The sequence below is a fragment of the Sus scrofa genome, chromosome 13 (assembly GCF_054392235.1).
Source record: "Sus scrofa isolate SSC_HxYL_T2T_F1_AM1 chromosome 13, Sscrofa_HxYL_maternal_Yorkshire_Landrace_v2.0, whole genome shotgun sequence".
Lineage (NCBI taxonomy): Eukaryota > Metazoa > Chordata > Mammalia > Artiodactyla > Suidae > Sus > Sus scrofa.
In genome coordinates this window covers 45,659,011-45,681,236 of record NC_139395.1, presented here as the reverse complement: position 1 = coordinate 45,681,236, position 22,226 = coordinate 45,659,011, and the positions used below count along the sequence as shown (strand labels likewise).

The 22,226-nt window shown below is 47.3% G+C and overlaps 1 protein-coding gene across 1 annotated transcript; it reads right to left on the bottom strand.

Annotated features, from left to right (window-relative positions):
- Positions 1-6,063: 6,063 nt before the first annotated feature.
- LOC102159373 (protegrin-1) lies at positions 6,064-7,955 on the bottom strand. The gene is made up of 4 exons (XM_005669497.4): positions 7,713-7,955; positions 7,200-7,307; positions 6,975-7,046; positions 6,064-6,378 (listed from the first exon to the last, which is right to left on the bottom strand). Exons 1-4 carry the CDS (start codon positions 7,908-7,910, stop codon positions 6,307-6,309), a joined length of 450 nt encoding a protein of 149 aa, XP_005669554.1. The 5' UTR covers positions 7,911-7,955; the 3' UTR covers positions 6,064-6,306.
- Positions 7,956-22,226: the final 14,271 nt, after the last annotated feature.

Genomic DNA, 22,226 nt, shown 5'->3' with positions numbered 1-22,226 from the left:
GGACAAGGTCTGATAAAGGAGTCAACCGAGGGAAAGAACGTGGAACCGGCTGGCCCATAAGCGAAGCTCCCTAAACAGGAGTGGTGATGATCACCCAGAATGAGCTGCCCCCAGGCATTCTGGAGTCGGGCAGGGTGAGTTTGAATCCTCGCTTTGCCTCTCACCAGCTGTGACTCCCTTGCAAAGACTCTGCTCTGGGGGACCCTCGGCAGCCAGTGAGCGTGAAGCCAACTCAAATGGCCTCAGGCGCAGCTGAGAAGGCCGTGAGGGGAGCAGGAGCTCAAGCCGGTAGATGGACACCTGGGAAGAGGCTCCTTATCCCCCTGTTCCCTTAGCCCGGTTCTTGCTTCAGGAGACAGAGAAGCGTGACCGAACCCAGCACTATGTGAAAAAGACCACACACACCACGACGAAGTGGGATTCATCCCAGGTTCACAAGGATGCTTCAACACAACGCAAATCGGTCAACATCGACCACCACATTAACAAAAGAAAAGTCAAAAACCACGTGATCATCTCAATAGATGCAGAAAAAGCGTGTGACAAAGTCCAACATCCACTCGTGATACACACTCTGACAAAGTGGGTGTGGAGGGAACATACCTTAACGTAATCAAAGCCATTGATGACACACCCACAGCAAATACAGTACTCAATGGAGAAAAGCTGAAAGCCTTCCCACTAACATCTGGAACAAGACAAGGATACCCAGCCTCACCACTGTTCACCACTGTTCACCGGAGTATTGGAAGTCCTAACCACAGCAATCAGACAAACAAAAGACATAAAAAGGATCCAGATTGGAAGAGAAGTGGTAAAATTGTCACTGTGTGCAGATGACATGATACCATACCCAGAAAACCCTAAGGACTCCACACAACAACTCCTCAAACGGATCCATGAAGTCAGCAAAGGAGCAGGATACAAGGTTAACACTCACAGAAATCAGGAGGTCCCGTCACGGCCCAGCGGAGAGGAATCCGACGAGGAACCATGAGGTTTCGGGTTCGATGTCTGGCTTCACTCAGTGGGTTAAGGCGCTGGTGTTGCTGTGAGCTGTGTGGTGTAGGTCCAATTAGACCCCTAGCCTGGGAACCTCCATATGCCGAGGGTGGGGCCCTAAAAAGCAAAAGATAGAAAGACAGAAAGACAGAAAGACAGGAAGGAAGGAAGGAAAGAGAGAAAGAGAGAGAGAGAAATCAGTTGCATTTCTGTATACTAACAATGCAATATTAGAGAAGGAATACAAAAATACAACACCTTTTACAATCACACCCAAAAACATTAAGTACCTGGGAATAAACCTGACCACAGAGATGAAAGTCTTATCTGCTGAGACCTGTAACACCTCAATCAAGGAAATTAAAGAGGATGCCAAGAAATGGAAGGATAGTCCATGCTCCTGGGCTGGAAAAATGCATATCGTATAATGGCCACACCAGCCAAAGCACTCTACAGATTCAAAGGAATCCCTATCCAATTCCCCATGACATTGTTCACAGAACTAGAACAAACAATCCAAATACTTATATGGAACCACAAAAGACCCAGAATTGCCAAAGCAATGCTGAGGAACAAAAACCAAGCAGGAGGCATCACTCTCCCGGACTTTGGGCAATATTGCAGAGCCACAGCAATCAAGAGAGTGTGGTACCAGTACGAAAACAGACATACAGACCAGTGGAACAGAATCAAGAACCCAGACACCTACCGTCAATTAGTCTTTGCCAAAGGCGGCAAGAATATCAAAAGGGGGAAAAGACAGTCTTTTCAGCCAGTGGTGCTGGGAAAACTGGACAGTCGCGTGTAAATAAGTGAAACTGGAACACACCCTCACACCACGCACGAAAATAAACGCCACATGGCTTAAAGACTTAAACATAAAGCAAGACACCATCAAACTCCTAGGAGGGAACAAAGGCAAACATTCTCTGACATCTACCTTACAAACGTTTTCTTAGGTCAGTCTCCCAAGGCAACAGAAATAAAAGCAAAAATAAACCTATGCGACCTAATCAAACTGACACCCTTTGGCACAGCAAAGGAAACCATTAAAAAAAGAGAGAGAGAGAAACAAAAAGACCACGTACAGAATGGGAGAAAGGAGTTTCAAACGGTGCAACGGACAAGGGCTTCCTCTCTAAACTATGCAAGCATCTTATACAACGCGACAGCAAAAAAAGCCAACAACCCAACTGAAAAATGGGCAAAAGACCTGAACAGACATTTCTCCAAAGAAGACTTACAGATGCCCAACAGGCACAGGAAAAGATGCTCCCCATCTCGGATTATTAGAGAAATGCACATCAAAACTCCCATGAGGTACCACACCTCCCACCAGTCGGAATGGCCGTCATTAACAAATCCACAAATAACAAATGCTGGAGAGGGTGTGCAGAAGAGGGAACCCTCCCACACTGTTGGTGGGAATGTACCTTGGTACAGCCACTGTGGACAACAGTATGGCGGTGCCCCCGAAAACTTACCGCAGAACCACCACATCATCCAGCAATCCCACTCTTGCACATGCGTCCGGACAAACTTTTCCTCGAAAAAGACACATGCACCCGTATGTTCACTGCAGCGCTACTCACACTAGCCAAGACATGGAAACAACCTAAAGGTCCATCGACAGATGAGTGGATTAGGAAGATGTGGTATATGTACACAATGGAATACTACTGAGCCATAAAAAAGAACGAAATCAGGCCATTTGCAGCAACACGGAAGCAACTAGAGACTCTCATGCTAGATGAGGTAAGTCAGAAAGAGAAAGACAGTACCACATGATATCACTTATATCTGGACTCTAATCTTCAGCACAAATGAACCTTTCCTCAGGAAAGACACTCATGGACTTGGAGAACATGCTTGTGGCTGCACAGGAGGAGGGGGAAGGGAGTGGGATGGACTGGGAATTGGGGGTCAATGGATGCAACCTATTGCCTTTGCAATGAATAAGCATGGAGATCCTGCTGTGTAGCCCTGGGACCTGTATCTAGTCACTCATGGTGGAGCATGAAGGGGGATGACATGAGACAAAGAATGTATACACGTATGTGGGACTGGGTCTCTTTGCCGTACTGTAGAAAACTGACAAAACCCTGTAAACCAGCTACGACGGGAAAAAACCATTTAAAAAATATTTTTAAGAATACAGGTGGATGACGATCTTACAAAAAAGAGAGAGAGGGAGGGAGAGAGAGAGAGACTCAGACAGAGTGTTAAGGCACGAGTAAGGAATGGGGTCAGGAGTGGGAGGATCTGCAGCCACAGTGGCTGTGCCCTGAGATGATCAGGCTAGGCCCTGGGCACTCTCCCAGTGGCAGCTTCTAACCCACAGAGAGCAATGGTCCTGCGGAGGCTAGGCCTGAAAGAGTGTTGTCACCACCTGGCCCCCAGCCTGGGCTCCGCCTTTCCCAGTGCCCCTCCAGCTTCCCTACCGGTCTGGTTCTGACAGACATCCTTTCCCACCACGCTCTGCACTTAAAAGGCCCCAGTCGGACAAAGCACAGCCTCAGCCGTGTGTGGCCCCGCGTCCTCAGGCCAGTCCCAGAGCCCCGGGCTTCCAGGCATCAAAGCAAAGTGGTCAAGACAAGGAGCAGGGCCAGGGCTGAGCGACCTGGCTTCCGGTCCCGCCCTCCACCCAACCTGCTGACCTTCTGGGAGAAGGTAAACCAGATTTTCCCCAGCTGCCCCTCCCTCTCCCGCCCTGGGAAACGGAAGATGTCTTACACCTGCAGAGGAGGCCCTCCTATCCTCCATGGAGCTATTCCCGCCGCACAGAACTTCAAGGTGCGGGCCAGGGGCCCAGTCTCCACTGGGTAAAGGGGGACAGCAGGCAGCCACTTTATACAGCCCCTCTTCATGGTCCCCCGGAGAAGCCTGGCCCGGCACAGGCCATTATCCATGTCCCCCACCCTGTCCCACTTTTCAGGAGCCTCCCGCAGGACACTCCCTCAGGCCATGAGGAGGAAGGAACCAAGATGCTTCCTGCGTCTTGCTTGGGCCTACCTGGGCAACTGGAAACCTCGCAGACCTGCGGGAGTGGGACAGCTCCGTCCACCCCATGGGCAGGTGTGCCGCCTTTAAAAAGAATACTTTTAGGAGTTCCCGTTTGGGCGCAGAGGAGCCAAATCCAGCTAGTTTCCCTGAGGATGCAGGTTCCATTCCTGGCCTCGCTCAGGGTGTCCAGGATCGGGCATTGCCGTGAGCTGTGGGTGTAGGCTGCAGATCCCCTCGGATCCCACGTTGCTATGGCTGTGACATAGGCCAGCCGCTGTAGCTCTGATCTGACCCCTTGCCTGGGAACTTCCACATGTGGGCGGCGCAGCCCTAAGAACAACAACAAAAAAAGAAGAAGAAGAAGAATTTTACTTATCCACCATAAATAAAATAACAACTATATTGGGCTATAGTAGTACAGTATAATAGTACTGCCTTTTCTTTCTTTCTTTCTTTTCTTTTTTCTTTTTTGCTTTTAGGGCCACACCCTCAGCCTCTGGAAGTTACCAGGCTAGGGGTGGAATTGGAGCTACCGCCACTGGCCTGCACCACAGCCATAGCAACGCGGGATCTGAGCCGCATCTCTGACCTACACCACAGCTCACTGGCAACACTGAATTCTTGACCTACCGAGGGAGGCCAAGGATCAAACCTGCATCCTCATGGATACCCGTCGGCTTTGCTTCCACTGCCCTACAACGTAGGGAAGTCCACCTACGATTTTCAGGTGAACAGGTGTAACCATACCATAACACACATGATGCTCACAAATATCATGCTATATGGAGAAACTGGCCAAAAGGAATATTTAGGTTCTACTTGTATCACCTGTAAATTTCAAGATCTAGCACTGCTAATCTAAGGAGTTCAAAGTCAGGGTCATGGTTATGTGGAAGGGGTTGCAAGCGGAAAAGGGGCAGGGAGGTTCCTGAGTGCTGGTTACACAACTGTGTTTATACAGCAAAATCTCAGCAAGCTGTACACTTCCGATGAGTGCACCTTATTGGTATACATTTAATATTTCACCTAGAACTTTTATGCGTAGGAAAATTTCACATTTAATATTGAGGGGAAAGGGCAAATTGCAGAGTAACTCATGCAGTTTGATTCCATATGGAAAGCGTCAATCAATATAAAACAAGACACCGTATTTCTTCACGTTCATAAATGCATATAAATATCTAGAAAGATCAGAGCAGGGAGTTCTCTTGTGGCACAGCAGGTGAAGGATCCACAGTGTTGTCATTGCAGCAGCTCAGGTAACTGCTGTGGTACACGTTCAGTCCCTGGTCCAAGAACTTCCACGCCGGGTGGGCATGGCCGAAAAAAGAGATCAGAACAGATACACACCAAGTTGATGAACGGAGGTTATTTGTGATGGGGGTGAGTAGGGCTTAGAGTCGCGTGGTCAAAAGGGCTTCAGCTGTCCTAGGATTGTTTATGAACTTTTCATAAAGAGCATGATGTCTTCTTTTTTTTTGGTTCCTTCTTAGGGCCGCACTTGTAGCATATGGAAGTTCCCAGGCTAGAGGTCAAATGGGAGCTATAGCGGCCGGCCTTTGCCACTGGCACAGCGATGCCAGATCCTTAACCCACTGAGCAAGGCCACATCCTCATAGGAGACGGGTTTGATTCTGCTGAGCCACAACCAGAACTCCAAGCGTATGTCTTTCTAAGAACAATTGTAATAAAAGAAGATGAAGGGAAGGAAGGAAGGAAGGAAGAGGGGCAGAAGGAGGCAGTCATGAGCGGACGACTTGGGGCCCAGGCACCCTTTGCTGGTGTTGTTACTATGACAACCCCAGAGACTCGGGTTTTACCTTGGTGATGGGAAGGGCCCCAGGGCCGCCCCAGAGCCCTTTTCAAACTCCCTGCTGCCTTCCCTCCAAGCCATCCTAGAAGGAACAGTGGCCTCACCCATCTCTGTGGTTACAGCACCACACACACACACCACACACACACACACACACACACACACACACGAGTTCTCCCAGAGTTAAGGACTCAGGGTCAGGAAGTGGGAAGACAGGAGACAATGAAATTGAAGCCTGGAGGAAGTTGGTTTCACAAGAATTTATTTGACAGATGCGGGCCTGGGCAAAGCAGATGCTTAGGTCTCCTTGCTGGGATTTTAATGTACCGAAAGGCCTTCTGGGTGAGTTGCCTGCAAATCCTTCACCGTCTACCAGGGAACCTTGGTGGACCGAATGGTGCGGGCCGGAAAGGTGGAGGCGGAAAAATTGGGGGACGGAAACCTGGCCCCGGGAAAATTGGGGGAGGGAAAGCCTGCCGTCGCAACCGTCATCCTCGTCCGACACAGACGCAGAACCTACGCCTACAATAGCACAGGCGACCTCCCCTGACACCTTGAACCTGTGACCAAGAGAAACAGGTTTCGGGTGGGGTCTGGCCAAGGGTCAAGACAAGAACCCTCCCTCCAGACTAGAAAAATCCCTGAATGGGGAAACAGTAAGAGGCTTGGGTCCCTGGTCCACCTCTGGCTGTGACCTTTGGAGCACGTGGTGGAATCCCCCACAGACACATAAGTGGACTCAGGCCCAGAGATGGCTGGGGCCTTGCCAGGGTCCCAAACCCAGCCCCGCAAAGCTGGCCAGGAGCAGGGCCTGCAAGTCCATTAGTCCGGTCACTGCCTCTCAGCCGACAGCACAGGAAGAACCCGCTGGGATCTTGGGAGAAGAGACAAGGCTGGGCCCCACCCAAGAGTGTGATTCAGAGGGTCGGGGTGGGGCCTGAAATGTGCCTTTCTGACAAATACGAGGGGGGGACCCCATTGAGGGAACCGCGGCCCTAAGGATGACAGAGCCAGACCTGGAGCCCTGGGGCCGAGGTGAGGGAAGGGCCGGGGTAGGAGGGCCTTTCCACGCCCTGGATGGGGCAGCGGGTAACACTCCCAAGGAGTTCCCCACACCAACCCATTAGCAACTTGACACCAATAAGGGGCCACTCACCTCATTGCAGGTGATGTCGAGCGGGTCCTTGATCTGATCCAGGGTGACTGTCCCCACACACTGTTTCACCCGCTGGAAGGGGAGACTCAAGGTCAAACTGGGACCCCCCCCTCCTCCATCCATGAGCTCCCAGCCTCACCCCAGGGCCTGGACATCTTCCCCAGAAGGCTCTCCTGTTCAGCTCCTTGGGAAGCATCCGCCAGCGCCCCCAGCCCCCAGCCTCACCCCGTTCTCCTTGAAGTCACACAGCTCCGGGGGCCGCCGGGTCGGCCTGGGACACACAGTCTCCTTCACCGTGAAGCTCACAGGTTTTGGGGTGCCCGGGTCCTCGTCCTGGTCAAGGATCAAAGTGGGGAGATGGGACTCGGGCTCAGGCTTCCCCCTCGGATCTGTCACCCCCTCCCCGCCCCCCACCTAGACAGCAGCCTCTGCAGCCCCTGCTGGGAGCCTGGCCCTGGGCTTGGTGCTGGGTGCACAGGGGAGGGGACAGAGCCCGCTCCTGCCTCACAGGCTGTGCAGGGCCCTGAGCCCACAGCCCAGAGGCTAAGGCGGGAAGCTCTCACGCGGGCAGGGCACCCAGCTCTGGGAAGGTTTCCTGGCAGAGGGGGTCCCCCTTAGAGGGACAAGTGCCTTCCTGGCAGGAGGGACAGCCTGAGCAGGGGGAGGGACAGGGAGCCCCGGGGCGGGTGGGGGACAGCCCCCGCCCCCCAGCCCCTCCTGAGCCCCTGCCCGACTCACGGCCTTGGGCGGCTGGTCCAGCTCCAGGAGGCGGTAGAGATTAGCTTCCGAGGACTGCTCGTTGAGGCGATCCACAGCACGAAGCACGGCCTCCCTGTAGCTGAGGGCCTGGGCGCTGGCCGAGGGCACCACGAGTCCCAGCAGCAGAAGCCACAGTGACCAGCGCCCCAGGCACAGGCTGGCCCTCTGGGTCTCCATGGTGCCCAGGTGAGCCTCCTCCCAGCCTGCGGGACCCTCCTTTATGCCCAGCCTGGGTCTGGGACTTCCTGAGCGGCCCCATCCCTGGCTGCCTCCCAGGATGCTGGCTGGACTTGCCTCAGCCCTGGCTCTTGCCTCAGGGGATTGCTGGGCAGTGGGGAAGGATGGGCGCCTGTGCAAGGTGAAGAAGTGGTTTCTCCATCGCCCTGACAGTGTCCTGGCCTCTCCTGGGCCCCACGGGCAGTGTCACAGGCAGGGTTGCTCAAGTAGGTTGGGTCCTTCAGGAGAGGGAGGGACAGGCACTGTCTCACATCCCCTCTGCCTCCCCTCTATTGCATCTTCAGGAATCAGGGTCCAGGAGTGTATTTAGCAGTCAGTTCCAGCTCTAAGCACCCAGTAGGCACTCAGTTAATGTTTGATGAGTGGATGATAGGACCACCCCCATAGGGAGCTTTACCCACCCAGCCCATGTCTAGGCATACAGTCAACTCAACACTATCATTTTCTGTGGGCCCTGCTCTCAGACAGTCAGGGGCTCGTCTCCATCTCTTAACTTCCTAGATTCTTCTCCACTGCCTTACTTAGTCTAAAAGTGTTCTGTTTCCAGGGGTGTTCCCATTATGACTCAGCTCTTCACACTATGCCCACACTCCCTTCCACCTTTCCCCAGTAACTACGTGGTCCCTTCTTATAGCCTGGCTTGTCCTAGGAGAGTTTAATATACATGTCCTCATGGATGTCCTGTGAAGGTAGGAACAGTTTTGCAAAGTGACTAGAGAAGGGGCCAACTCCTGTGGGAGGGACACACTAGAGATCAGAACACAATTTCCACAGATTCCATTTCCCTAGCCCTGCCACTCACAAATCTTAGGACCAACTCAGTGGGTCCAGGTGGTACCTGCCTTTGCTTATTTCCAAAAAGTAATGTAGAGATTTGAAAGGCACCTTTCTGACAGCTCACCACCAGCTGAGAACCACCTATCCTGTCTCCAGAAACAATTTCCCTCCCAAGGGGTTTCTTTCCTCTCAGATATTGAGCTCAGATTAAAACAATACACAAAGCCGATTTCCATCATGGCTCAGCAGAAACGAATCTGACTAGTATCCATGAGGATGAAGGTTTGCTCCCTGGCCTTGCTCAGTGGGTTATGGATCCAGTGTTGCCATGAGCTGTAGTGTAGGTCACAGACACGGCCCGGATCCCTTGTTGCTATGGCTGTGGCGTAGGCCGGCAGCTACAGCTCCAATTTGACCATATGCCACAGGTGTGGTCCTAAAAAGACAAAAAAAAAGAAAAAAAAAAAGAAAAGTTCTAGTGAAGCAGGCCTAGGAGAGCATGGTCAATCTCTCATGTTCAATCACTCTTCTCGCTACCTTCATGTTAATAATAATCAGGCCAAGATTATTGAAACCAGACTTAATTTGCTAATAAATTAGTCTTATGATGTTTATCTTTGATAGAAATGTGAATGAATGTAGACAGAAAATTTATATTTTATTAGAAAATTTGATACACAATTGTGGATATTAAATTCTAGTTCTATTAACTGTCTTTGAGTTTGGTTTTGTTTTGTTTTTATTATTAAAGTTAGTTGCTTTACAATGTTTCATCAAGTTCTGTTGTATAATAAAGTGACCCAATCACACACATTTCCATGTGCTGTACAGTAGGATCCCATTGCCCATCCACTCCAAATATAACTGTTTGCATCCAAAAAAACCACAAAAATGCCCATCCATCCCACTCCCTCCCCTTTCCCCCTTGGGAACCCCAAATCTGCTCCTTTTGGCCTTGATCTGTTTCCATTTTTATCTGTTTTTTTTTTAATTTTTGGATAGGATTATCTGTTCCAGATTTTAGATTCCACAAATAAGTGATATCATATGGTATTTGTCTTTTTCTTTCTGACTTTATTCACTTAGTATGAGAGTTTCTAGATCAATCCATATTGCTGCAAATGGATTTTTTTGTGGCTGAGTAATATTCCATTATATATATGTGCCACATCTTCTTAATCCATTTATCTGTGGATAGACATTTAGTTTGCTTCCATGTCCTGGCTATTGTGAATAGTGCTGCTATGAACATAGGGGTGCATGTATCTTTTCCAGTGGTAGTTTTGTCCTGACATATGCCCAGCAGTGGGATTGCTGGGTCATATGGTAGTTCTGTATTTAGTTTCCTGAAGTTCCTCCATAGTGTTTTCCATAGTGGTTGTACCAATTTACATCCCCACCAACAGTGGAAAAGAGTACCTTTTTCTCTATACTTTCTCCAGCATTTGTTATTCGTTGACTTGTTAGTCATGGCCATTCTGGGGAGTTCCCGTAGTGGCTCAGTGGTTAATGAATCCAACTAGGAACCATGACGTTGCAGGTTCAATCCCCAGCCTTGCTCAGTGGGTTAAGGATCCGGCGTTGCCATGAGCTATGCTGTAGGTTATAGACACGGCTCAGATCTGGCGTTGCTGTGGCTCTGGTGTAGGCTGGCAGCTACAGCTCTGATTAGACCCCTAGCCTGGGAACCTCCATATGCTGTGGGAGTGGCCCTAGAAAAGGCAAAACGACAAAAAAAAAAAAAAAATCATGGCCATTCTGACTGGTGTGAAGTGGTACCTCATTGTAGTTTTGATTTGCATTTCTCTAATAGTGATATTGACCATTTTTTCATATGCCTGTTGGCCATCCGTATGTCTTCTTTGGATAAACATCTATTTAGGTCTTCTGCCCATTTTTCAGTTGGGTTGTTTGTCTTTTGTTCTTGAGTTGCATGAGTTGTTTGTATATTTTGGAGATTAGGCCCTTATCTGTTCCATCTTTGGCAAAGATTTTTCTCCCATTTTGTGGGTAGTCTTTTTGTCTTTTTTTAATGGTTTCCTTTGCTAAGGTTTTGGGTTTAATTAGGTCCCAGAGTTTTGCTTTGTTTTGTTTTTTATTAGGGCCGAGCCCCACCTCACCGCCTCGATTTCCCAGGCTAGGGGTTGAATTGGAGCTGCAGCTTCCGGCCTAAGCCAGAGCCACAGCGATGCTAGATCGGAGCTGCATCTGTGACCTACATTGCAGCTCACAGCAACGCTGGATCCTTAACCCAATGAGGGAAGCCAGGGATTGAACCCACATCTGTATGAATACCACTGGGGCTCATTACCTCGAAGCCACAATGGGAACTCCTGTCTTTGAGATTTTATAGCTGTAAACTGGTCTGAATACTGAATTCTTCTCATTTTCCTCTAATATCTGGCTACAGCTCTCCAAAGTAAGGTTTCCACTTTTTCTCCCATCTTTCTGACTTGCAATCATTGAGAACCAAAACTTCCCTTTTCCTGAAGCTATGCAGGCTGAAGTAGGACAACTTAATACAAACATCAGAGAAATCAATTTAACATGATTTCGTGTGTGGACAATCTTCATGCCTGCTGTTGTGGCAGCCAGAGACATTCAAACTACAACCCAGGAAAATCTACGATTGCCACTGTCTGCCCTCACTCCATTTGAAGAGGCTTCAAACCCAAAACCTGGAAATCTGGCTGCCTTTAGAACTCAGAAAACTGGGATTATAATCTGTTCTAATCAGTAACTTTTTTTTTTTTTTTTTGGTTTTGGTTTTGTTTGTTTTGTTTGTTTCCACAGAAATGCCTCTCATTAAATACCAGATTGCTTGCCCTCTGTAGGCCTAACTTGGGTAACTCACATGCATTATTACCTCCTAAAGTGAGATGCAACTTTTTAACTAAACTGATCTATTTCTGGGACTAAGAGACTGGTTTGATAAGATATGGAGCAATCTACAGACTCTGGACAGGCTCAAACCTATTTCACAGGATGGTCCCAAATATTAACTTTCCACTATATTGCCCAAATCTTTGCTGTTTCTTTTTTTAGTCGAGACCACAGCATGTGGAAGTTCCCAGGACAGGAATCAAACCCACACCACAGCAAGGACCTAGCCACTGCAGTGACAACACTGGAGCCTTAACCCACTGCACCACAAGAGAACCCCTACATTGCCCAAACCTTTGAACAGATTCCCAAGGCCCCAAATATCACCAACCTATTTTCATGGCTGGAACCTTCAAGTTTGGGACAAGAGCTATAGACTGGATTTCAAATTATTGCTGCATCATTATTATAAGATGTGCTTTGTAATCCTATTTATATATGTATTTTTGGCTTGTAACCCCTGAATTAGTGTATTGACTGCCCAGTCATTTAAGGCCCTCACCATTGACTCAGATGCCTGGGAATCAGAGGGTGGACTGTAGTCTAAACCCCAGCGGTTGATTGTTGTCTTTTTTCTTTCTTTCTCTCTCCTTTTTTTTTTTTTTTGTAATGCAAGTGCTGGACTTAAGCTTTGACTGCCTGGCATCCACTTCAAAGATGGCTATCTTGAATAAACATGTTTCAGCCACATGACTAGATTTAAAAAGCCAGGCCAGGAGTTCTCTTCATGGCTCAGCAGTAAACAAACCCAACTAGGATCCATGAGAATGCGGGTTCCATCCTTCGCCCTGCTCAGTAGGTTTAGGATCCGGCACTGCTATGAGCTGTGGTGTAGGTTGAAGACTCGTCTCGGATCCCACATTGCTGTGGCTGTGATATAGGCCGACAGCTTTAGCTCCAATTAGACCCCTAACCATGGGTGTGTGCCCCCCGCCAAAGAAAAACAAAAAATAAAAAGCCAGGCCACCTCCCCCCCACTGAGGCTCCTTTGTTTCAGAGATCTTGGTTGATTTCTACAACTGACCATTTGGGTCTCTTGTTTTTTTCTCTTCCCATGCTTTAAATTCCTATTCTTATGTTTTAATAAAAAGTGAAACCTAGGAGTTCCCTGGTGGACTAGGAGTTAAGGATTCAGTGTTGTTACTGCTGTGGCTCAGGACACTGCTGTGGCTTGGGTTCAATCCCTGACCGGGAAACTTCTGAATGCCATGGGCATGGCAAGAAAGAAAGAAGGAAGGAAGGAAGGAAGGAAGGAAAGAAAGAAAAAGAAAGAAAGAAAGCAAAAGAAAGAAAGAAAGAAAGAAAGAAAGAAAGAAAGAAAGAAAGAAAGAAAGAAAGAAAGAAAGAAAAGAAAAGAAAGAAAGAAAAGAAGGCAGAAAGATTGAAGGATGTTAGTTCCCATCACGGCTCAGCAGTAATGAATGAACCCAACTAGTGTCCATGAGGATGTGGGTTTCATCAGTAGGTTAAGGATCTGTTGTTGCTGTGAGTTGTGGTATAGGCCTGCAGCTGCAACTCTAATTTGACCCCAGCCCAGAAATTTCCATATGATATATATATCGTATGGAAGAGGTAGGCTCTGACAATGTGTGGGCATTTTTTTATGTCCCCAACTCTCCCTGACAGCAGAGCCTAAGCTCACATGAGTTGGCTCTTGAGCCACTAAAAATGAGAGAAAGGGGTGAAGGCGAGGCAGAGGAGTAGCCCTGCAGCTGCCCCTCCCTACTCTCTGGTGTGGGGGGTGTTCAGGGTGCCCAGGAAAGGGAGCTGGGGCAAGCCCCTTCCCCTCTGTGTTTCCATGACCTCTGTGAAATGAATATGGGGGCTGCACTGTATTAAGTAGGTACATCTCAGAGTATTTTTCATGGACTAGGGTCCATGATCCTGCAAGATTCTCTATGGAAAGGGTCGCACATTCAAATAAGTATGTGAAACCTCTCTCGCCTTTTCTTAGAGATCCACAATGTACATTAGCTTATTAAGTACTCTGAGGGGAGTTCCCATCGTGGCTCAGTGCAAACAAATTTGACTAGTAAACCATGAAGACTCAGGTTCAATCCCTGGCCTTGCTCAGTGGGTTAAGGATCCAGAGTTGCCATGAGCTAAGGTGTAGGTCCCAGATGCAGCTTGGATTGCACATTGCTCTGACTGTGGTGTAGGCCAGCAGCTGCAGCTCTGATTCAACCCCTAGCCTAGGAACTTCCATATGCTGCAGGTGTGACCCTAAAAAAAAGGGACTCTGAGGAGTCCTTCAGGAAAGGAACCTGTTTCCCTTTCCCTCTGATTAACCCCAATTTCCTCAAATGTGCCCCTTTTTTCAAAGAACACACAAACATCCCAGAAGGCCTAGGGCATGCCTTGGAGCCTGGAATTTAGGCTCAAAAAATTGGAATGGGTTCAGCCCCAACTCCCTCTCAGACAAGTATTGCTCAGGGCTAGAAAGGTCCTGGAAACTGTCAATGAATATAATCAATAAATAATCTATAATAAGAGTAGAAATTTTATTTGAGCCAAACTGAGGACTATAGTCTGGAAGCCAGCTTCCCAGATTACTCTGAGAAAATGCTCCTGAAAAGCATGGTTTTCAGCACAGTGTTTTATCTTGTCAGAACAAAGCATATTAAAGTCAGAGATACATTTTTTAAGAGAGAAAGAGAGAGAGAGAAAGAAAGAGAGAAAGAAAGAAAAAGAAAGGAAGGAAGGAAGGAAAGAAAGAAAGAAAGAAAGAAAGAAAGAAAGAAAGAAAGAAAGAAAGAAAGAAAGAAAGAAAGAAAGAAAGAAAGAAAAAGGAAGAACAGATCAGTACACAGCAAGTCAATATGGCCTCGGCACCTGGGAAAGGGCTCTTATCATTGAAGGAGTATCAGCATTGGTGTTCCAAGAAGGGAAGCATTTAAGCTTTATTATTAATATGGACATTCCTTTTTTTTTTTTTAAACCACACCCACAGCATTTGGAAGTTCCTGGACTAGGGATCAAACCCACGCTGCAGTTGCTGGCTGCCCTGCAGCTGCAGGAACCCAGGATCCTTAACCTGCTGTGTCATAGGGGAACTTTCTAATATGGACATATTTTACTTCTGGTCAGTGTACCCTTTCCTTTAATAATTAAAGCAGATGTACAATGTATGTTTAATAGGGCACAAACAGGCTGTTTTAATTAGGATGAAATTCAAGGTAACACATGTATAATCCAGAATGACTGCCCCATAGCTGAATGTGTGAAAATTCCTTTTATCAAAACCACGAACCCTTCCCCCATCTGCCACCCTTCAACAAGGCACCTTGCCTAATGGAATTTGTCAACCAGCAAGCAGCACGATGGCACAAGGGGGTCTAACTCAACCAGGATGGGAGGGACCCCCAGGAACAATTTCACCTCCCAGAGGCCCAGGGATTGAGAAAGACTGGGACAGAGCAAGGTTACCACAAGTCTAGCTTCCTGGTCTCCAGCCCCCTCCAGCCCCCAGTACAAAGTATTTCCTCTCCTTCCAGGACATTCAGGGAGGGGCATAGCACCCAGGTGCAAGCTGTAAGGAGAGCTCAGCTGCTCTCCAGGACCTTTGACTTCCAGAAGGAGAGCTCCAGGAACACTCACAAGAAAACTCCACCCTGCAGTTCAGATCCTGGTACAGACAAAATGAATCCAACTAGGAACCAAGAAGTTTCAGTTCAATCCCTGGCCTCAGTCAGTAGGTTAAGGCTCTGGCGTTGCCGTGAGCTGTGCTGTAGGTCACGGACGTGTCTTGGATCTGGCGTTGCTATAGCTCTGGCATAGGCTGGTGGCTACAGCTCTGATTGGACCCCTAGCCTAGCCTGGGAACATCCATATGCCACGGGTGTGGCCCTAAAAAGCAAAAAAAAAAAAAAAAGGAAAACTCTGCCCTTTGGAATGAATTCTCTCCCCTGCTCTAGAGCCCATTCTGGCTCCCTGTTGCCCCATGTCCTCCATTTCCTGCCACTGCCTCTGACCTAACCAAAGCCTCACCACCTCTACCTGCTGGGTAGTCATGTCTCTTGATATGTCCAGCAATGGGCACTTACTCTCAATAGGATGCCTGAATGTTGTCACACACTCAATGATGTTACATTAGCCCAGGGGCAGATTGGGGACAGTGACGATCAGCAATCCCATGCATTTCTGCAGTAACTTTTATTTATTTATTTATTTTCAAAGAGATGATTTTTCTTTTCTTTTCTTTTTCTTTTTTTTTTTTGCCATTTCTTGGGCCGCTTCCCGCGGCATATGGAGGTTCCCAGGCTAGGGGTCGAATCGGAGCTGTAGCCGCCAGCCTACACCAGAGCCACAGCAATGCGGGATCCGAGCCGCGTCTGCGACCTACACCACAGCTCACAGCAACGCCGGATCGTTAACCCACTGAGCGAGGGCAGGGACCGAACCCGCAACCCCATGGTTCCTAGTCGGATTCGTTAACCGCTGCACCATGATGGGAACTCCTGATTTTTATTTTCTTTTTAAATTACTCAGTGAATTTTATCACAGTTATAGTTGTACAGTGATCATCACAACCCAATTTTTTAGCATTTCCATCCCAAACCCCCAGCCCATCCCCCACCTCCCAACCTGTCTCATTTGGAAACCATAAGTTTTCAAAGTCTGTTGAGTCAGTATCTGTTATGCAAAGAAGTTCGTTGTGTCCTTTTCTTAGATTCCACATGTAAGTGATAATATATTATATTGGTGTCTCATTGTCTGACTGACTTCACTTAGCATGATAATTTCTAGGTCCATCTATGTTGCTTCAAATGCCATTATTTCATTCCTTTTAATGGCTGAGTAATATTCCATTGTGTATATGTACCACTTCTTCTTGATCCACGCCTCTATTGATGAACATTTAGGTTGTTTCCATGTCTTGGCTATTGCAAATAGTGCTGCAATGAACATTAGAGTACACGTATCCTTTCTAGTCGTGGTTTTCTCTGGATAGATGCCCATGAGTGGGATTGCTGGATCAAATGGTAATTCTATTTTTAGTTTTCTAAGGAATCTCCATACTGTTTTCCACAGTGGTTGCACCAATTTACATTCCCACCAAGAGTGCAATAGGATTCCCTTTTCTCCACACCCTCTCCAGCATTTATTGTTTGTAGACTTTTTGATGATGGCCATTCTGGCTGGTGTAAGGTGGTACCTCAGAGTGGTTTTGATTTGCATTTCTCTAAGAATGTGTGATGTTGAACATCTTTACATGTGTTTTTTGGCCATCTGTATGTCTTCTTTGGAAAATTGTTTGTTTAGATCCTCTGCCCATTTTTTTTTTCTTTTGCCCATTTTTTGATGGGGTTGTTTGGGTTTTTTGGTATTGAGCTGCAGGAGGTATTTATAATTTTGGAGATTAATCCCTTTTCAGTCACTTCATTTGCAAATATTTTCTCCCATTCTTTGGGTTGTCTTTTTGTTTTTGTTTAGTGTTTCCTTTGCTGTACAGAAACTTTTAAGTTTAATTAAGTCCCGTTTGTTTATTTTTGTTTTTATCATCATTACTCTAGGAGGTGGATCTGAGAAGATATTGCTGTGGGTTATGTCAGAGAGTGTTTAGCCTGTGTTTTCCTCTAAGAGGTTTATAATGTCCGGTCTCATATTTAGGTCTTTAATCCATTTTATTTGTGTATGGTGTTAGAAATGTGGCTGTCCAGTTCTCCCAGCACCACTTATTGAAGGGACTGTCTTTTCTTCATTGTATGTTCTTGCCTCCTTTTTCATAGATTAGTTGACTGTAGGTGTGTGGTTTTAATTCTGGGCTTTCTATCCTGTTCCACTGATCTACATTTCTTTGTGCCAATGCCATATGGTTTTGATGACTGTAGCTTTATAGTATAGTCCAAAGTCAAGGAGCCATATATGACAAACCCACAGCTAACATCATTCTTAATGGTGAAAAGCTGAAAGAATTCCCACTGAGATCAGGAAAGGATGTCCCCTCTAGCTGCTACTATTCAACATAGTTTTGGAAGTCCTAGCCATGGCAATCAGAGAAGAAAAAGAAATAAAAGGAATCCAAATTGGAAAGGAAGAAGTAAAACCATCACTATTTGCAGGTGACATGATACTATACCTAGAAAATGACATGATACTATACCTAGAAAAAGACACTACCAGAAAACTGTTAGAGCTCATCAATGAATTTGGCAAAGTCACAGGATCAAAATTAATACAGAAATCAACTGCATTTCTCCAGTACATTTTATTTTAAACTTTTTTTTTATTTTTTATTTTTTTGTCTTTTTTGCCATTTCTTGGGCCACTCCCTCAGCATATGGAGGTTCCCAGGCTAGGGGTCCAATCAGAGCTGTAGCCACCAACCTACGCCACAGCCACAGCAACTCGGGATCTGAGCCACATCTGCAACCTACACCACAGCTCACAGCAATGCTGGATCCATAACCCACTGAGCAAGGCCGGAGATCGAACCCGCAACCTCATGGTTCCTAGTCAGATTCATTAACCACTGAGCCACAACAGGAACTCCTATTTTAAACTTCCGGGGAAAAAAAAATTTTTTGGTCTTTTTGCCTTTTCTTAGAGCCACACCCATGGCATATGCAGGTTTCTAGGCTAGGGGTCCAATCCGAGCTGTAGCCTGCCAGCCTACGCCAGAGCCACAGCAACTTGAGATCCAAGCCACGTCTGCAACCTACACCATAGCTCTCTGTAAGGCCCGATCCTTAACCCACTGAGTGAGACCAGGGATCAAACCTGTGTCCTCATGGATGCTAGTCAGGTTCACCAACCACTGAGCCCCAACGGGAACACCTAAAAAATATTTACACTACTTGCTTTGTTCTCTCTTGCCTCTGGGTGGTCCACTGATGAGGGGCCGTTCCTCCCCATTTCCTGGAGTTGTACAACTGAAACCAAGAGTGGTCAAGAAGCTGACACATAAGCTAGGCCAGTGGCTACAACTCCGATTAGACCCCTAGCCTGGGAAACTCCATATGCCGTGGGTGCAGCCCTAGAAAAGGCAAAAAGACAAAAAAAAAAAAAAAAAGAGGCTGACACATAAGATAAAGGGCCAGCTGAGACTAGCAACACAGGTTTGGGGCTCATGGCCCTGAGCACATCCCACCCTGAAAAAGACTCTAGAAACAGATCCCCAGTGACTGGGGATTGCATTCAGTTTTACATAAGGGCCAAGTGACACTAGCTGCCTTTTCTTTTTTCTTTTTACTTCTTTCTTTCTTTTTTTTTTTTTTTTTCTTTTTAGGGCCACACCCACAGCATATGTAAGTTCCCAGGCTAGGAGTCAAATCTACAGCTGCCAGCCTATACCACAGCCACAGCCACAACAATGCAGGATCTGAGCTGCATCTGCAACCTACATCACAGCTCACTGGCAATGCTGGATCCTTAACCCACTGAGAGAGGCCAGGGATCAGATTCGCATTCTCATGGATCCTAGTCAGGTTCTTAGCACTGAGTCATGATAGGAACCCCCTAGTTGCCTTTTCTAATAACACTCCATTCATTCCCAAAAAATATTCTCCCGGGAAACAAGTGCCCTCTAGTGGCCACTTTGGGTGCTATGCCTATGCCCACCATCCAGAAGAATGGCAAAAAAAAAAAAAAAAAATCCTCGACATATTCAGAACAGAAAAGGGACCCTAGAGATCAGGCCTCACCACCCCAAGCCTTAAGTTCAGTCCATCTTTGGGGCAGGGGTCAGTGCTAAGGGGAATGATGGTGTCTCAAAGGCCCTTTTTATTTGTTTTTTCTTTCTTTTTTGGCTGCCCTGCAGCATATGGAGCTCCCAGGCCAGGGATCAGATCTGAGATGCTGTTGTTACCTATACCATAGCTAAGGCAACTGCAGGATTCTTTAACCCACAATGCCAGCCTGGGATCAAACCTCTGTCCCAGAGCTACAGAGATGTTGCCAATCCCATTTCACCACAGAGGGAACTCCTCAGAGGCCCTTTCTAATCCTACTTCCTTCAGGATAACATTCACATTCTTAGCCTTCATTCACTCCACAAACATTTCTCCTTCTTCAATGAGCCATGCTGTTGCTGGGAACAAGAGGCTGCCATGTCCCAGAAAAGCTTTTTGTGTTTTTCTATGAAGGGAAGGAATATAGGTGGAGGGAAAATTGGGGTCAGGGGGAAGTTGTTATATTACTAGGAAGAAATATTTTATTGAAATATACTATTCACAGAAGTTCCCGTTGTAGCTCAGTGGTTAACGTATCTGACTAGGAACCATGAGTTTGCGGGTTTGATCCCTGGCCTCGCTCAGTGGGTTAAGGATCTGGTGTTGCCATGAGCTGTGGTGTAGGTCACAGACATGGCTCAGATCCCGTGTTGCCGTGGCTGTGGCATAGGCCGGCGGCTATAGCTCCGATTCGACCCCTAGCCGGGGAACCTCCATATGTTGCGGGTATGACCCTAGAAAAGACAAAAAAAAAAAAGAAAGAAAAAAATATACTATTCAACTGTTCACAGAGTTCCCATCGTGGCTCAGCAATTAGCGAACCCAACTAGCATCCATGAGGACATGGGTTCAATCCCAGGCCTTGCACAGTGGGTTAAGGATGTGGCTTGGATCAGAGTTGCTGTGGCTCTGGTATAGGCCAGCAGCAGCAGTTTTGATTGGACCTCTAGCCTGGAAACCTCCATATGCCAAGGGTGGGGCCCTAAAAGATGAAAGAAAGAAAGAAACAAACAAACAAACAAAGAATCTATTCACAGAGAAAAGTGAACAAATCAGGAGTGTGCAGCTCAGTGAATTTCCATAAAGTGGGCACATTCAGGTAAAAAGTCCTCCTCATGGCCCTTTCAAGTCACTGCCACCCCCCTCACCAAAGATCACCCTAACTTCCTTTTTTGTCTTTTTAGGGCCACACACAGGGCATATGGAGGTTCCCAGCCTAGGGGTCTAATTAAAGCTACAGCTGCCAGCCTATGCCACAGCCACAGCAACTCAGGATCCAAGCCGAGTCTTCGACCTACACCAGAGTTCATGGCAATGCTGGATCCCCAACTCACTGAGCAAGGCCAGGGATTGAACCCCCATCCTCATGACTACTAGATGAATTGGTTTCCACTGAAACACAATAGGAACTCCAAAAGCAGGACTTTTTTTTTTTTTTTAACTTTATACTGTTGCAGCGGCTGCCAGCACCCCAAGGCGGGAGTGTATCATCTCTGGTGGCAGCCCTATGGCCAGTGTACTAGCTCCAGCAGCTCTTTCACCAGGTGAGAAACCAAGTGAGCACTCAGAGAGTTGGAGAACTCAGGTTTATTACGCTGGCGGGCTCAGAGGAGATCGCTCTCTGGAGCCTGAGCCCCGAAGAGGGGTTTCACAAGGCTTTTATGGGCTAGTTCTTCCAGGTCCGTGCTTGGCAGACCAGAGTGAGAACTGGCAAAGTAATAGATGCAGAAATAAGTTTACAGAAGCAGATGGGGGGGGGCAGTTGGCTGGATTTTGCTTAGTCATCATGGCTGGGGTCTCTCCTTTCTACCTTTTTATTGGGACATTTTCTCCTACATCCCCCCCTCTTGATGCTTTTCCACTTTCTTGGAGCAAGCATCAATTTTTAGAGGTCAAGTTGTCTGTGTCTGATGTGTCCAAGGGGGGCATACTGTGTCCTAACTAACATTTGCATCTTTACAGATTTTATACATGTGGTTATGAAATGAGTAATTGCATTAAGAATTCAGGGCCCAAACAAGAGGGCAATGATGAGTACAGTCAGAGGCCCAGTTAAGTGTAGGAGCCATGAAGCCCAGTTCCAGATCTTATTCCCGTAGTTTGAAGACTCTGCCAATTCTTGCCCCTTCTCGGTTATTCGCTCTTTTAATTGTTGTGCCAAGCCGCTTATTACTCCTGACTTGTTGGCATAAAGACAGCATTCTTCCTCAAGGAAAAAACAGAGTTCTCCTTTTCTGCTGTCAGTAATTCTAGTCCCCTCCTGTTTTGTAATACCACCTCCGCCAGGAGTCCAGTTGTTGTTGGGGTTTTATGGCTGCTACTGTGGCCTTCCAAGACTCTTGAAACATTAGTCAGGTTAAGTACTGATCTCTCTAACAGAGGTACTCCAGCAAACCAAAACAATCCTCTAAAGATAGAATATCCTACCCCTTGGTTTTGAGAAGAGAGGCTGTTTTCCCACTAACTTACTAATTATCCCCATGGTCCAGCCTCGTTCCAGGTATCCCCATGGTTCTGCATGCTCCAGTTTTAGGTCCTTCAGCAGACTTCTGGATTGATGGTGATGTTGGTGCTGAAGAGCAGAGTGTGGATGACGGCAGTGTTATTTACCTCTATGTGTAATGTGTAGGTGAACCCTCTAGCTTGATGAGGTCCTCTATGGGCTGTGGGGTGAGCCTTGACCTCAACGTCTCATAACCCTGTAGGGTTGTTCTTGTACAATCATGCCCAACAATCAGTCTTGTATACCAATTTTGACATTTGAGACACTATTGAACTCCATGGGTGGGGGAACATGGTCCTGTTTGTTGGTCATAAAGGCTATTATTAGGTGACAAGCCCCCTCATTATGTTTGTCAACCAGTGATGGGGAGGACTCCCAATGTACCAGGAGTCAGAAGATACACCACACAAATAAGCAACCTAG